Here is a 17,013-nt window from a genome sequence, read left to right as displayed (position 1 = left end):
AAAATATATACACTTACTGACTTTTATGTGCTTGGCAGTGTACCATGTGTTCTTACAGTTATGTTTGTGTATGTGAGTGCGTGTATGGTTTTTAAGCTCTAGTAACCCATGTCCTTTCGTTTCCTTGACTTATTTACAGTATTGTACAGAAAGTTATTTTCCTATGTAGAACAATGAAATGTTACTTAAACAAGTCATGATTTAACAAAAAAAATACTCTTATCACTTTCTTTTTAAAAAAACGACACAATTAGTCTGTGGTACATGGAAGAGAAACATCTATTTCATGTCCCTCTTATGCTAAGTGTTTTTCATAGACCTTCCCTGATGCTGTATGGATGATTTACCAAAGCTTTTTAAAACGGCTGAAAATATACTCTAACAACCATCTGATAAAATGAAAAACTGAACAAAATGTGTACTCAGATGAATGATTCTCTGAAGAAATAATGGGGCAAATGAATTATCAAAGTGTGAAATCATTAAAAACAAAACATGTTTGGGTTCTTGTTGAATCTTAATTGTAGGCTTACGTATTTTCTTTTGTACGCTAAGTTAAAAGAAAATTGCCTAACTAAATTTTTGGAGGGCAATGTTGTAGGACATATATTGTGCCATAATTTATTTTTCACATAAAAGCTGCTGTTCATTTTTTCCCCCAGCATTAACATGCATGCTTTCCTCATGTAGGAGAATATATAAAAAACTGGAGGCCAAGATATTTCCTTTTGAAGACAGATGGCTCATTCATAGGATATAAAGAGAAACCTCAAGATGTGGATTTACCTTATCCCCTCAACAACTTTTCAGTGGCAAGTAAGTTCATTGTAATTGTTGATTCACCTTGCATTTATTTATTTGCATGACCTTATTATGTGTCAGATATCTTAAAATACGAGAAGCCTATGAAAAAGTTTAGGTTTGCATTGAATCGCAGAGAAGTTTTCAGCTTTGATAGAATTTCAGTTCCTCAGCATAGGGATTACCAATAATCTGTGGTCTTGTATAATGAATAGTTTAGTCTTTTTTATTAATATATGCGTTTAATAGTTTAATATTTTTATAGTTAACACTTGAACGTGATAATTATGATTCCCCAAATACATACCTTAAGTTTTCCTTTATTAAATGGAAGCAAAGACCTTTGAACTTGGTTACTAGTGTGAACTTGGTTTGAAGATGTCTCAGTACTTAGTGCATTTCTAATCAGTTTCCTATCATAATCTTAGCTCTTTTGATGGATTGGATGATGAGAAACAAGTGATTTACATTAGAAATTATTTTCTGGGAAGATTTTGTGTTTGTAGTTAAATTTTTCTTCTTTACAAATATCTAACAAAGTGTTTGTAATTTAAACTTATTTAGAAATTGTGTATTTGTTTGACTATAGCACAAAGTAAACTGAGGATAATGATGATGAGAATGACAACAGTTATTATTTTTATGTTACGAGCACACACTTCAGACTGTTCAAATACTTATTAATCAATGAAAGAGCTTTTTCGTGTTAATTCAGAAGTAAAGCATTTTAAAGTTAGGTTAAAATAAACTTGCATAACAACCAAAGTCTGTACCGTTGAGATAAAATCTTTAACTAGACACCATTCTTAATTTTGATTTTGCTTTTATGTTGTTATCTGTTAGCCACATTTGGAAAATATGAGGGAAATTTGAAGCAAAAAAAATAAATAATAATAAATACAATTAAATAGTAACAATAAAAATTCCAAGATAACAAAAGACCTTGAATGTTATAAAAGTCATTTTACCATAATATAGAGCACCAACCTTTTTTATAGATAGTATCTCTTAATTTTTTTAAAGAAGAAGATAAAACAATAAACCAAAGGTTTGTGAAATCATTTGAATGATAAAGATACTAACTTAAAAAAAACAAAAAACAACAACCTCTCTATTTATGTAAGTGGATTCTTATGTAGGGATTTCATTTCAGAAAAAAAGTGAGAACTATGTTATACATATGTATAAGTTAAGGAAATCAGTTTTCCCCTCCCAAATGTTCATTAGATATTTATAGCTTTCTTTCAGTAGAAAATTATTTTTAAAATCCTATTGTGAGTTGAAATAATATCTTGTATTTTGTATTGACTTAAGAACGCATTTCCGTTCTAAAGATCTTTTGGGCGAATATTTGCTTTAAAGTGATAGAAATGAGCTTTTCAAGCATTAGCAGCATACATTGCTATTGGCCTACCCAAAGTCAGCATAGTTTCTTAGTTTCTCGATTTTACTAGCAAATGCTATTGGTTTGTCTGAAATAATATATAAAAGTACAGAACTCCTGTATCTGCTGATCAAAATGCAGCATTTTTTGACCTTATGAAATTTCACACCCCAACAAGTTTTAAAGACGTACTGTATGTCACCGTCTGCCAACATCTGCTCCAACACTTCCACTGGCAGAGGCTGAAATAAATGCTGCACTCTTGGGGAGAGATTCTATTTAGTGACTGACAGTCAGCATATCCACAAAATAAGTATTAGCCGACATCTGTAATCTTTATATGTATAATCCAGTAGTTGTGGGGAGGTCACCCAAGTGAACAAGTAAAGTTGTAGACCAGCTCCTTAATTTTCAGAAGTGTGTTAACATGGATCTTACACTAACTAAATTCTTTCAAACCGATTATTCTTAAAGCCTGATTTATTGCAATCTTAAATTTTATAAATAATAATGACCCGAGGACATAGTGAGTAGTGAAATGGGCTCTGGTTAAAGAAATGGTTCAAATTTCAGCTTTGCCATAAGCCTTAAGTATGACCTTGGGCGGGTCATTGTCTGAAATTCTCTGGTCTTTATTCCCTTCATCAGCATTAGTGAAAACACTTGGATTCAATGAATTTGGAAGGCCCTTTTTAAGTCTCTAACATTCGGTGATTCTGTGAGGGGGAAATTGAGCGGCCCTTGAGGAGTGAATAGGACTTAAACAAATTAAAATAGAGAAGGATATGCTGGGCAGAGGGTGACAGAATGTTTTTATGAGACATTAAAAGAAAGAATAGTTGGAGCAAGTGAGGGTGACTTCACCAATTGTTTCTCTATTGTCCAGACCCCTTGGGTATATGAGAAAAGAGACTGTTTTACAAGGTCTTTCTAAGGTATCTTGGGAAATGTTATATTAATGTATACGTATATTCCATTGATAGCTACGGTGAGTCCCATTTTTCCTGATAATTAAAAATGTTACTTAAAATTAATCGATGTGGGTTTTAATGGTATTTTACCAAAATTGGCTTTTTACTTACATGAAAAAAAAAATAAAGTATGAGAACTGAAGGGACTTAGAATTGATCTTCTGAATCTTCATTAAATTTCAGATTCCTTCCTTTCTGATTTATAATATCCAAAAAGATAGTCTGTGCTCATTGTTTCTACTACTCAACCCACTGCTGTCTAGCTTCCCCTCTTATTTACTGTACTTAATTGAAATCACTTTTAATATATTTTCCAGTGACCACTTAATTGCTAAGCCTCGTGGACGTTTTTCAGTTCTTTTTTCTGGCCTTACATCCGGGCTGCGTGTTATACTATCGACCACCACTTCCTCCTTGGGACGATTTCATCTCTTCTTCTAGAATGTCTCTCTCTCCCGGTTTTCTTCCTGTGTCTGTTGTGTGCATTTTGGTGTCTACCTGGGTTCTGGCCAAGGACCCTTCTCACTTTGTACCCTCTGCCTGCGTGGTCACATTCACTTCTAAGGTTTCAGTTACTACCTGCATGCAGCTTACTCCCTCCCACACGTGGATATCTTCAGGGCAGGCCTCTCTCCTGAGCAGTAGGTTACTGAATTCACCTAATTTCTGGATATCTCTACTTAGGTTGTTTTTGGACTCAACGTGTCCTAAGCTGAGTCAGTTTTCCCCCTATATTCAGTATCTCAGTTCTGTCTTGAGCAGAAATCTGGATCTAGTCCATGACTTTTTTTTTTAAATCTTCACGTCTTCACCTCAGTCCCAATTCATTTCTAGTCCTGCTGATTTTGCTTCTTATTTATTGAATTTAACGTCTTTTCCTGTAATTACCCTAACACAAGCCCTCGTCATAGATTCTTAACTGGAGGCTCTGCTTCTAGTTTCTAGCACTTCTCATACTTCCTTCACATGACTGTCAAAGTGATCTTTCTAAAATTAAATCTTAAGTATGTAATCCTGTGAAAGCCCTGCCCTGGGTCTTTATTGCCTAGTGGATGAAGTCCAGCTTCCTTAATAAATCACAAAGAATCTCCTCGATCTGGCCTTTGCTTTCAACTCTCGCTTCATCTCTCTTCTGTGCAATTCTACGTGGGCAGGACTGAACTGTTTCTAATTCCTGTACAAACTGGGCTGCTTTTCTACTCTGAGCCTTTGTGTATGCTGTTCCCTCTGATTGGAACGTCCTTCTGTTCTCTGTTTGCCTGGATAATTTTCTTCTTCTTCATTCTTTAAGACTTAATTCATAGTTAAATCCCCAGCCTCACTCCTTGCTAAATTACCTTTTGTTGCTATCACATTGTTTCTGGGTTATCTTGTTCACGTGTGTGCCTCATCCACTAATTGTGAGTTATTTTAGAGGAAAGAGCCTAGTGTTATTTATCTTACTTCTCCTAGTGCCTGTATATTAGGGCTTAATAACTGTTTTTGAATGACTATCTGAAAACATCTAGTTTTCCATATTTTTCAATTTGGAGATGAGAAAAATGGAGCCCTTAGAAATTCAGCGATTTTTTTTTTAAGGTTGCTCTACTAGGTAGTGGTAGTTAAGTATCAAGATTAAAACTCAAATTTCTCTACTGTCGTTTAAACATGTTATTCCCCTCCCCGACCCACGTTTTGTGATATTTTCCCTAGATTAAGCCTTGAGATTTGATTTTGGGTGGGAGTTCCAACACTTAAATTGCTAGATACCCTTTGCATGCAGAATGTAAACTCTCCAAGCCCTATAAAATGTGGATAATAACCTTCATCCTTCAGATGGATCAAATACGAACTACATGTAAAGTGCCTTCTAAATAATAGTGCTGTAGAAATGTAAGTAAAAATAGTTTTTAAAGAAACGTACATTTCTAATCAGACTTGTGGTTTGGTAAACTGCTAATTATGGATGGAGATTATCTTTGCACAGGAAACATTACAGTTTGACTGAAAATAATGCAGGATACCCACAAGCATTGTTGCAAAGGTACTGGGAGCATAACAGTTTGCTTGCCCAGCATTCAGGGTCTTCAACACTGACAGTTATCAGTCTAACTCAGAGGTAGAAGCAGTTCCTCAATGGACAACCCGAACATCAACGTGCATATGTCTGGGGCCTCAACCTACTTTTGCTCTCTTCCCTTTCTTCTGTCATTGAGGGGAAGGGGGCGATGCCAGGCTCTGTTCCCAGGAGCTCCTCCTAGAATTCTACCGTCTTCCTTATTACAAATATTGGCCCACTCGGACAATATCTTTTTCCTCTCTGAAACCTGCCTTTAATCCCGTTTTTAAAAAATAGGTGGGTTGTTCGTTCTTAGGCCAATTTTAAAAGTGAAATGAAGTGTTGACTCACTGACCCATTTTTCTTCTTCTGTTTGAAAGAAAATAAGGAAATTACGGGGCTTAACCCTACCAAAAACATCCTTACCTCTGAATAAATAAATATTAGACTCAGAGATTATAAATATGTAGAAAAACCTGTTGATTCCTACTAGTGCTTCCGCTATAGCGGGTCATGGGCAGAGAGGAACAGCTGTGACTTGAGCCTTAGTCTTGAATAATACACACTACCACCCAGAATGAGCAATCTTCTAAATCTAGAATAACCCTATGCTGTATAATATACCAGGATTAGGAGATCAGTATAGCTCACTTTTAAAGGGTTTATTGGTCATTAGAACCACATTAGATACTAAACGGAGTATTGGATACAATTTTTGTATGTAGGAATTTGTCATTGGCTCTGGAAGATATTCACATAAAACACACAGCAGTGGGAGGAGAAATGAGATGAGTTGCCAAAATGAACTTTATAAAGAAGAAATGCTGTAGAAGGTGAGAGAAAAGGTAAAGGTAAGCTAGGGTGACTAGCTGTTCATGAGATGAGGGTAACAGGAGCCCTAGAGGAGAGTTGATATGTCGGTTTTGGGAAGAAGGAAGCCATTATCAGTGAGGTTAACTACATAAGCAAACATCTGAAGTCTGGAATTAAGGAGTAGCTTGTTTTATGAATAGTAAGGTAATATCCTAGATGGATAGAGAATTTGTTGGAGAAAAAAAAAATTAGGTAAGTTGTAATCAGATTGTAAAATGTCTTGAATACCAGTTGGATGTTTTTAATGGAAACCGATTGGAAACCACTGAAGGCTTTTGATCATGAGGTGTCCAAATCAGTATTGGATTAAAAAAAACAACACAAAAAAAAAACCTGTCTGGTTATAGTGCGCAATAGGAGTGATACTCATACATCTGTAGACAAATTGTTCTCTTTCTCTTTTCCCCATGAGTCCCACAACATAGTGTCTTGTTTTCCTTACTTTCCAGTCTCACTGCTACCATCCTACTTGGGTTCTTCCTCAGTTTCCCCCTGGATTATTTCAGTAGCCTCCTAATTGATCTTCTGCCTTCAAATATTCTCTTCTCTTGAGTGTTTGGAAGGAATGCATTGGGTAGATTTATCTTCCAAAAAAAGTTCCTTTGCAAATACCATCTCCTTGCTCAGAAAAACATCTCAGATTTTCTCCATTTTTCACAAGAGGAAGATGAGAATTATTATTTTTTGATGTATTATATATCAACAATTAAACACTTGCCAAAATCATAACTATGTTTATACTCTATATGGTTTCAGTATTCCTTTTTTCTTCTATTACTCCTTTTTTTAAAATAAGGTGTTGTTTTTTTAATATTTTTGGGGAATATTGGGGAACAGTGTGTCTCTCCAGGGCCCATAAACTCCAAGTCGTTGTCCTTCAGTCTAGTTTTGGAGGGCACAGCTCAGCTCCAAGTCCAGTAGCCGTTTTCAATCTGTAGTTAAAGGGGGCGCAGCCCACCATCCCATGTGGGAATTGAACTGGCAACCCTGTTGTTCAGAGCTCGTGCTCTAACCAACTGAGCCTTCCAGCCACCCTTCTATTACGTCTTAATGTCCCACACATATTCTTTTTGACACAGATTGCTACATCCTGTTAGGTTCAGTTGCATACAGAATTCCTAACCCTATTTTTGTTTTGAGTGATTTTCAGACCATTTTATATACTTAATCATTTGAAGATTTGGTGGCCTCTCCCTCCCCCCCCCATAATTATGAGCAGATTTTGGGCAAACAGAAAGTTATGTCTGATGCATCTTATTGTAAGAAATAGATGCCTTACTTTATGAAATTCATCGTAAAGTAAATTACTATAAATGTAATCAAATTTACCTCCTACCTCTCATTTTTATAGGTGGTACTACTATATTCATGCATTTGTAAAATTTAACCTGTAGACCACATTTAGATTGGGGAATGGAGAAAACCTATTTGAAAATCACTTTAAAAGGAAATTGTTTTCAGTAATTAACTAAGAGTGATAATGCCATATTTAGTCACATAGTTCAAACACACTCCAATTTGACAACGAAAATAATCTCCACAAAATTTCTATTTTTCCTTTTTTTCCCTACATTATACAACAAATGCACAAAAAAGAAAAAGAGCGATCCCATTTAAATGGCTATGACAATGCAGTCTAGAATCTCCCGTCCGGCTCCTGGTGGGAGAGCAGCCCTCTGCACCTCTGAAAGGTTTCATCATCTGCTTGTTTTCTATAAACATAAATCTATGTGTCTGTCATTTGTGTTTCCTATTAGATGAGCTCACTATTTTACTTCCTTCATTACTACAATATAGGTGACCTCAGATGCCTGTTAGAACCCACATCTGCCCTCGTATCTTTCATTATCCCTCACCCTTCTTTCCTGATTTACTCTGAAGCTAATCTGTTTAGTTAGTCTTTGCCTTCTTAGCCTCATTCATCAGAACATAAACATGTATGGGCCCTATGCAGAATCAAGGAGAGACAGAAACTTCTGGAGCACAATGGCTGTGTATACTCATTTTAAAAATTCCCTTTAACATTTATTACAAGCTCTAGTATACTGAAAGGTCGCTGGAAAGGTCACTGGAGTCAGGAGCCCTGAGTTTGAGTTTTGGTTCTGCTACTTTATTAGTTGTGTGACCTTGGGCAAATTGCATAACCTCTCTGATCTTTTTTCTCATCTTTAAACATGAAGTAAATAATATCTACTCAAGTTTATGGTGAGGGTTAAATGAGATGATATAGTTGAAAACATTGTATTATAACGTGCTGTGCAAATAAAACTATTAATGTAAGATAGAAGATGGTGAGTACTATTTGCTCAGTTGAGTTAAATGGTAGCCATTCTTCTCTCTCCAGCTGAATTACACTGCAGTGGGGAAGGGAAGTGCTTTATTGGATTTTTCTTTAAAGACCATTATACGTTTTAAGTAGAACCTATTTATAATACAAAAATCTTTTGCAGTTGAGGTCAGTGGCTATGGTTTGGTTTGGGAGAAGGAAAATCCCTGTTTCACTTAATGCCACGGACTTGATCTGTAGGGACTGGTCCTTCTTATAACTCAGTAATGTGAGCCAGACCCCTAAACCACACCATAGCCGCCTCTGGCCAACGAAGACCTCACTGCGGCTGAAAGGGTAGCACCACGGGCTTGGCCTCCGAGGAAATGGGTGCAGCCCACGTTCCTCCAGCCCTGGCCTTTGGAAGACACAGCTTCATCGGTGGATGAAGGCCTGTGTGACTGTCATTACCCCTTTTTAGTTAGAGGTGGTTTTTGGTTTTTAACAACAGTAATAAAATCCTTAAATATGTTTCTGACTGTTCTAAGAGTATCCCTCCATTGGGTAAACCATCCCCAGTGGATGGAAATGGTTACCATCCATTGGGAAAAATATTAAAATTAATGTGGGTCTTCCATTAGATGATTGCTTGTTTGTAAGATGGAGGATGCAGTGGGGCTTGTTCTTAGGGAAGGCAGGCAAGGAGTGATCAGCTTCAATAGCTTACAAACGCGACGTGAGGACGTCAAAGAGATCCCAACAGAACCAACCTTCCTCCCTCCCTTCATTTGCTGCTTTTCCCTTCCTCCCGTCTCTCTTATACTTCTGCTAAGGTCAACAGTCAACTATTACTTATCCAAGGATACTTAAGTAACAGACCACCATCTGTGTAGTTATTTTCACTGAATTATTCTTAAGTACTTTTACCTCTGACTCCTTCCTTCACTTCCTTTTCTAATCATCCCAAACAACACCGCACACATTTATTCTGATGTGAAATGTCCTACCTCGTGTGCGTATGATTTAAAGTAACACAATGTAGAAACATAGAGGAGCTATCCCAAGTAAATTTAAACATATTTTTTTAGTAAATCTAAGTTCTAATGAACATTAGAGAGTTTTTATTGAGGGGTTATTGTGTTCTCAACGTTGTACCAGGTTGTGAGGGGAAAAAAGAAGGAAATAAGGAAGGAAATCAACCTTTCTTTGAGTGTTACTATGTGCGAGCCCCTTTGACATATGTTATGTCATTTAATCTTCACAACAACATCTGAGGTAAGTATCTTATTCTCCTTTTTGAAGAGACTGAGCGAGGTTACGTGACTTGCTTTGGGTCACTAACCTGGCAAGTGGTAGAGCCAGAATTTTCAGCCCATGTCTACCAGATGCTAGCCTTGACGCCTGGTTCGTTGTATTAATCCACAGATACAGGATGTAGGCCTTGGCTTTGAAGAATTTATAATCTAGTAGCAAAAATCTGCCACAGACCCTTGGAATTGGTATTTTGAGATGTTTTATGGTTCAGTTCTGAAGTAAGTTTATAATTAATCTATTCAGTCAGAGTTGAGGAGAGGGAGGTATCATTAAGGACTGGGTCATCAAGGAAAGCTTCATCGGAAGTTGGGATTGTTTGGAGAGAAAGTAAGATTTCAAAAGTTAAAGTACATTCCAGGTAACAGGGATACCATTAATTTGAACTTTACCTGGACCTCTTATTGTTGCTTATAATGGGCATGGAATTCTCATGTGAATGAAAGCTCCAGGGGGTATTATTTCTTGCATCCCTGTATAGAGTGAAAAATATAAAAGGAGCAAGAAGGATAAATGATACAAATAAATATGACAATTGAAATAGTTAGCAGACTGCTGTAATCATGTAGATACTTTGTTTTCTCAGGGTCAGAGTTAGGCACTAGGTCCCTGGTTAGCTAACCTGGAATTGTATGTGGAGTTTTGGTAGTGACAGTGCCGTGCACGTCTCCCCCCCGTAGAATACAAAATAATGTTACTGATAGAAATAAATACTCCATTTTAAAATCCCATCGTAAAGCACTATTTTTTCTTTAGCTAAAAAGGCTTTACACTCTTTTAGAAAAGGGTACAATATCTCTGTATCTTTTTATTTAAAAATGTCCGATGACTTTCATGTAGGAGAGGTGAGGGTGGTGTAGATGGGGGGTGAGTGGGGGCCTCTCCACCTGCAGCCTGTGTGCGATAAGAAGCCGTGGTCGGTTTATCGTGTAACTTTTACATAAAGTTAGTTACTAAGGTCAATACTTCTTAGTTTTTCTGGTAAACATTCCCTGATTGTATAACATTACCCAACACCAGCCAGCCTTTGATACTGAGGGTCCTTGTACTGTTGTTTTATCTTATTACCGATCCCAGCTTTTCACACCATGACACCCTTCTGTCTCTGAAAGGTGAAAGTAATTCTGTTTGCACACCTTTCTGACTATACTCATTTGTGACCTGATTAATTTACAGTTCATTTTTCATTAAGTTGAATGTCGAAGTCTACCTGATTTATTTAGTATTTATTTGTTTGTTTATTTATTTATTCCTCTTCTTCCACGCCCCTCAACCCACTCCGGTTCAAGCTGTTGTTTCTTGGTCTAGTTGTGTAGGACACAGCTCCCGGCCCATGCTGGTGTTATGAGCCTTGCGTTCCTCCCGGCTGAGACAGTCAGTCGCTAGTCTAGTCATTGGTTGGCCACTCACAGCCGCTCACGGCAGCCCAGCTCCAGGGAGAGCTGTTGTTCACAATCTTAGCTGTAGAGGGCGCAGCTCACTGGCCCATGTGGGGATTGAACTGGCAACTTAGGGGTTAGGAGCACAGCACTCCAACCACCTGAACCACCAGGCCGGCCCTTAGTATTTATTTTTTAACTTACATTTTTATTTTCTGGAAAGTAGAAATTATTGTGTAATTTTTAAAATTGTAAATTAAAAACTGGTTACATGCCCATCATATTTGGTGCTTTAATTCCATTTTATAATTAATACATAAGAAATTAAGAGGGACTTAAGGAAGTAAGGGAAGACGATTGACATTTTTTAAGTGCCTACTATATACGAGGTGCTTTATTTATATGATCACATTCTGTCATGACAAGAACATCCTGAAATAAATATTACCTTAAAAAAGATCCAAAAACCTAGGTGATGAAACTAAGACCTAGAGAAATTAAGAAACTTTACCAGAGTCTCAGAACAAGTATATGGCAGAAGTGTGATTTGGACTCTGGTCTGTCTAACACTTGGCTTGAATGCATTTAGTCCTAGATGGGGTTCAGAGATGACAGCTCTCTTCAAGTAATGTTTAGTCAGCACCTACAGAAACATTGTGTTATGCCAAGTGTTATACATAGTAGGTTACTAGCAGACTCTCACAGTTCTCGAGAGTTGTATTCTATGTACCAGTGGTACTTATGCAATAGCAGAGGGACAAGCATAGAGACGGTATCCAGGTGGCTGATTATTTGATAGAAATTTAATATTGGGTCAGTCACTTAACCACCCTGGGACTCAGAGTTCTGTCGTCTGTGACATGAAGGAGTTAGACTGAGGGATTTCTACAGTCCTTTCTTCTAAAAGTCAATGACTTGCTATCAGCAGCAGTTAATAATTTCTTGAAACATTCAGTGTATTGAGAGTTGATGATAATAATTACCGCCGTTGAGCACCTGTGTGCTATGTACTTTACATGTATGTTGCTAATGCTGATAGCATTTTGCAGGATACACAGTCTCTCTCTTACAGCTGGGAAACTAGGCTCATGGAGTTTGCCAGTCATCATGAATCTACTAAGGGATGGAACTGGAGGCTAAAGTCACAGCTTTCGGGTTTCAAGGCCAGTGCTTTTTCCACACCACTGCTTACCTAAAGCGTCTCTGGTTGCCGTAGGCTCTCGAGATAAGAAGTTTTCTAGTGTGGGCAGTTCAGAGGTGTGGGCTTTTGATGGCTCTAGGCTAGTTTATATGTCAGTATCATGGATCAAATCTTGCCATTCTCACCTAGTACATGAAAGTATGATTCAGAGCTTCTGGACATTTCTATTTAAGGAAACTGAAGCTTACTACAGAGGAGTCACTGGGATATGAAGATTTCAGCTTTGCTGTTCTAATTAAATCACAGAAGTCATAGGAGAAACACTAATTTTTAGAGACAGAGTCATCTGGATATTTAGTATGAATTGTATGATCATTGCATTTTTAACAAATGGGGCTTGAGGGGCACGTGTTTTGCTGCTCTCTCTGCAGTTATACACTAAATCACTACCTTTCAATTTCCCCCCACCATAGCTTCATGTTAATTTAAAAGCATATTTTGTGTAGAGTTACATAAGGCCCAAGACCACAGTGGTTTGGAAAGACCTTTCAGCTCTGGAATTTAGGGAAGATATAGAGGCATTCTTTTGGGTTGGAAATAATACATAATCAAGCAGATGCTAATGAAAAAATGAAATGTAGGGAAAGAGAAAAGAGAGTAGGGCGCCTGTGTGAAAGCTGTATAGAGGCGAGTACATTGCCCCTTTATTACAATAATGTTTCTGCACTATAATAAGGTCTTTCATTGCAAGTTCAGCTTTTTTCATTCATTTGTTTTGTGCTCTGCTTCCTGTTACTAATTGTCAGCACAATAGTCTTCCAACTATGAAGTCTCAGTGTCCTTTTGGACCAATTTGTCATTGTCTTTCTCCCTCACCCCCAACCCATGCACTCAGAATCTATTACTATGGTTACATTTTTAGACATTTGAAACATGCCAGAATAGTTCATGATAATTGAATCATCCAACCAGCAAGTTACTGCTTCCAAAAGCACAAAGTTCCTATCTCTATAGGATACTCTTAGAACGTAATTAAAAATAAACTTACAATATTCTCTTTATAACATTATTTCATATACATTGTTTCCTTTGAGAGCTTCACAATCGTCCTCTGGAAATAGGACATTTTGTTAAAATATTTTTGTTACCCTGTATTGTTTACAGATTCACTGCTTGCCTCATAGATTGTTTGGAAATCTGTGCCTTTCAGAAGTTACATTTTTTCCTGCTAATGACTATCTTATAGATGGTTTCAGTATGACTAAGGAATCAACAAGGTTGGCTTAGATTGACAAGCGTAAACAAGTCTGATACCAACCTCCAGGCAACTGTAGTAACATGTTAATTAATGTTAGATTTTTAATGTTTTCACCAATAAAAATTTCAAATGTGCTCAGATTTGCACCAATAATCTAATATTTAACAGAAAGATATATTTTCAAATATAATTTCTGTAAAGAAATCCTGAAACGATATTACTCCTTAATAACTTATCTATCACCTAGAACTTTCCCTATCTTGTTATCATATTATCAAAGGGCACTGGTGCTTTTGAATGTAATATTCTCACAAGCCATGGCAATTATTTCTAATGCATGTATACAAAACAACAAGTTTGGTCAATTTTCTTTGGGGAAAACTATTTCAATACTCTATATACCACCTCTTTATATCAATTTAATTGCAGAAAACTAGTGAAGTATGTAAAGCTTGTTATAAAGAAGCATACTTTTATTATTCTTTCTCGTAAGCAGCCAGCATCCCTTAAACAGTATGTGACATACTAAGAAGAGCCAAGAATTTAGAGCTAGAAAACCTGGACAAGAGACTCAGTTTTACAATCTTAGTGACTTAATGATTTTGAACACGTGACTTAAAAATCACACAGCTTCTATTTTCTTATTTGTAAAGTAGAAATGATGAAAATACTTTAGAGCTTCATTGGGAGGATTAAGTGAGAAACAATGCATATAAAATCTTTATGTTCTGGCGAAGCAACTGATAATATGCAAAAATAATGACTTAGTTGTAATTTTAAAAAGAATAAATTTCGGGAAAAATGTAATGGAAAGCAGTTTCCCTACTAACCTAAATGGGCAGAAGATTTAAGATGAGGTTTTTTTGTTTTTTTGTTTTCTTTTCCTATTCTGTTAAAGGTGAATGAGCTGATTATTCCAAAATATGTTCTTCATTTGACTTGCAATCCATCATGAACTGTTTTGTGCTATAATAAAGATCCAGAGACCTCTTTATGGTTGTGGTTGAAACCTTTTAAAATCAGGATAGCTTGTTTGGTTAAGGACTATGTAGCAGATGCCATTCTTGTAGATAATGGTTTCGAGTGACTGGCAGTTAGGGAGAGGGAAGGCAGCACTCAGTGTGTTTACTGTTTATTCACCGTGGTGTCATTGATAAGCGACTATGAAGTAGTAAATACATGAGCAGAAATTGATGCAAATAGTTGTAACTTTGAGTTGATACAAAATAAACTGATTATTTTGCTGTGACACCTTTAAACTTCAGTGCCCAATGAAATAGTCTGAACTTAACTTGTGATAGTTTCTTTAACTAGAGCTGTCTTTATTTTAGATATTTGTCTATATATTTTATATTTTAAAAAGTTTTTTCCACATTCAACCGTTTAAGCCTTTTGTAGTTTATTTTGGTACATACATGGAGGAAAAAATCTAGTGTTATTTTGCAGCGGGCTTCTGTTTTTGACTTTTTATCATGAAAATTTTCAGACATACATATAGATAAATAGAGAAAATAACTTATTGAATCCTCATATATCCGTTACCTAGACTTACCAGTAAGCATTTACCATATTTGCACCATCATTTTGTTAAAATATTTAAATTATGATATGACATTTTTACCCCTAAATTCTTGAGTATGAATTTCTGAACAATGAGAACATTTTCCAGCATAATCACAGTACCGCTATCTCACCTAATAAATTTTTAAAATCTTCAATATTATCTAATAGCAATTCATATTCAGATTTCCCTGGTTGTTGCCTAAAGCATCTTTTACAACTGGCATATTTAAACCTGATACATTAAGGACCAAACGTTGCATTTGATGGGTATGTCTCTAAGCCTCTCTAGTCTAGAAGAGTTTTGTATCCTGTATCACCTCCCCCATCTCGGTTATAGTCACTTATTAAGGAGACCAGGCTGTTTGTCCTATGGATAGTCCCCCTCTTCTGGAATTCTCTGATGGCTGTTTCTACAAGGTGCCGTTTAACTTTTTCCTCTACCACTGTATTTCCTGTAAAACGGAAGTTCGATCTAATGATTCCATTAAATTCATGTTCAGTATTTCTGTCAAAACTATTTCCTTGATGATACTATGTACTTCATATCACATCATGTCGGGAGGTACTTCATATTTGGTTGACCATCTATTAGTGATGCTGTCATTGTTCATTGGTTTCAGGTGGGGAAAGCTTGATCTCTCCATTATAAAGTTAGGTTTCCCCCTTTGTGGCTGGCAGGTAAGCGGTGGGTTGACACATTGGCACCATGCAGTAGTCAGTTCTTCATCAGTTATTTACGTGATGATTTTAGTATCCATTGATGATCCTTGTCTGAACCTATTTTATTAGGTCTAGATGATCTTTTAGCGGTTTTTGAAAATGTGGTGTTAGTTAGCAAAGACACAAATTCGTTACTAGATTGGGCTAATGTTAGTCATATATTCTTTCATTCTGTTTACTTATTTATTTGAGACCTGCTCTGTCTAGGCACAGTACTAAGTACCAAATAATAGGAACCTTGCCCTCAGGAAATTTTCAGTCTAAGATACATTCTTGTTGGATTGTTTAAAAGTTGTTATCAAATTCCAGTTTCATCATACTTCAATTATAAATTAGTTTTTCTTATTTAGTTAAAGCAAAAATAGTGCTCATGATTATTTTTCAGATTTCAACACAGTACTCAATAGTAAGCTATGTTGAAAGTGGTTAGATATCATCCTGTTTATATCTGAATAATTCACTTCTATGTGTTTCATGGATTATGATCATAAATGAACTGCTTACTCTGGTTTATGAGTACAATGGAGTTCCATGTTCCATTAAATCCAATGATGTGTATGTCTAATGAAATGAAAAATATTTACAACCTATTAAGTGAGCAAAGCACTTATGTAATAGATTCCTTATAGTCTCATTTTAAAACAATGCTTAGAAAAGAGCTGAAATCTATATGAAAACATTAGCAATGGATATATTTGTGTTTTTTTAATTTTAGTTATACCTACTTATGAATATTTCTATAGTAAGCGTGGGTGATTTGAATATGAATTTGTACAATGAGAATAAATGAAGAAATACGTTTAAAAACCAACTTGCCTACACAACAACGTGAATGCACTTAATGCCATAGAAATGTACATTTTAAAAATGGTTAACATGGTAAATTTTATGTTATGTGCTTGTTTGTTTCCTCCCTCCCACCACAAAAAAAAAGGCCAAAAGGCTGTGGCTATTATACGGCAAAAACTAAACCAAAAATAACTTGCTTGATCATATATTTTGAGTCCAGTCCATGTTGCTTGACTCATAACTTTCTCTGTTAGTAAATGCCTCATTTATGTCTATATCCTAATTATCTCACAGTGAGCACAGTATATTTTTAATTGAAATTTGAAGTATGCAGAGAGTATGTACAGAACAGTTGTGCTAGGAGACTCTTCAGGTGCGTGGTTGTTTATTTATTTAATTTGAAGGACAGACAAGGTGGAGAAATGCTGATGGGGAAAAGGTTGGCTCTGAAATGTACTTTTGGTAAATGGTGGTATGTGTGGTGACCATATTCATTAAAGGAAAGTGTGTTAGAAGTTC

The 17,013-nt window shown here is 36.2% G+C and overlaps 1 protein-coding gene across 1 annotated transcript in view; it reads left to right on the top strand.

The window, feature by feature from the left end:
* The window catches only part of AKT3 (AKT serine/threonine kinase 3), a 252,816-nt gene that overhangs the window by 131,373 nt on the left and 104,430 nt on the right, over positions 1-17,013 (top strand). Inside the window, exon 3 of the mRNA XM_074316835.1 lies at positions 691-816. Within this exon, the coding sequence (XP_074172936.1) occupies positions 691-816 (126 nt within the window). The remainder of the gene's footprint in view (positions 1-690; positions 817-17,013) is intronic.

Source organism: Rhinolophus sinicus, linkage group LG12 (assembly GCF_036562045.2).
Source record: "Rhinolophus sinicus isolate RSC01 linkage group LG12, ASM3656204v1, whole genome shotgun sequence".
Lineage (NCBI taxonomy): Eukaryota > Metazoa > Chordata > Mammalia > Chiroptera > Rhinolophidae > Rhinolophus > Rhinolophus sinicus.
This window is presented reverse-complemented; position numbering and strand designations above follow the sequence as displayed.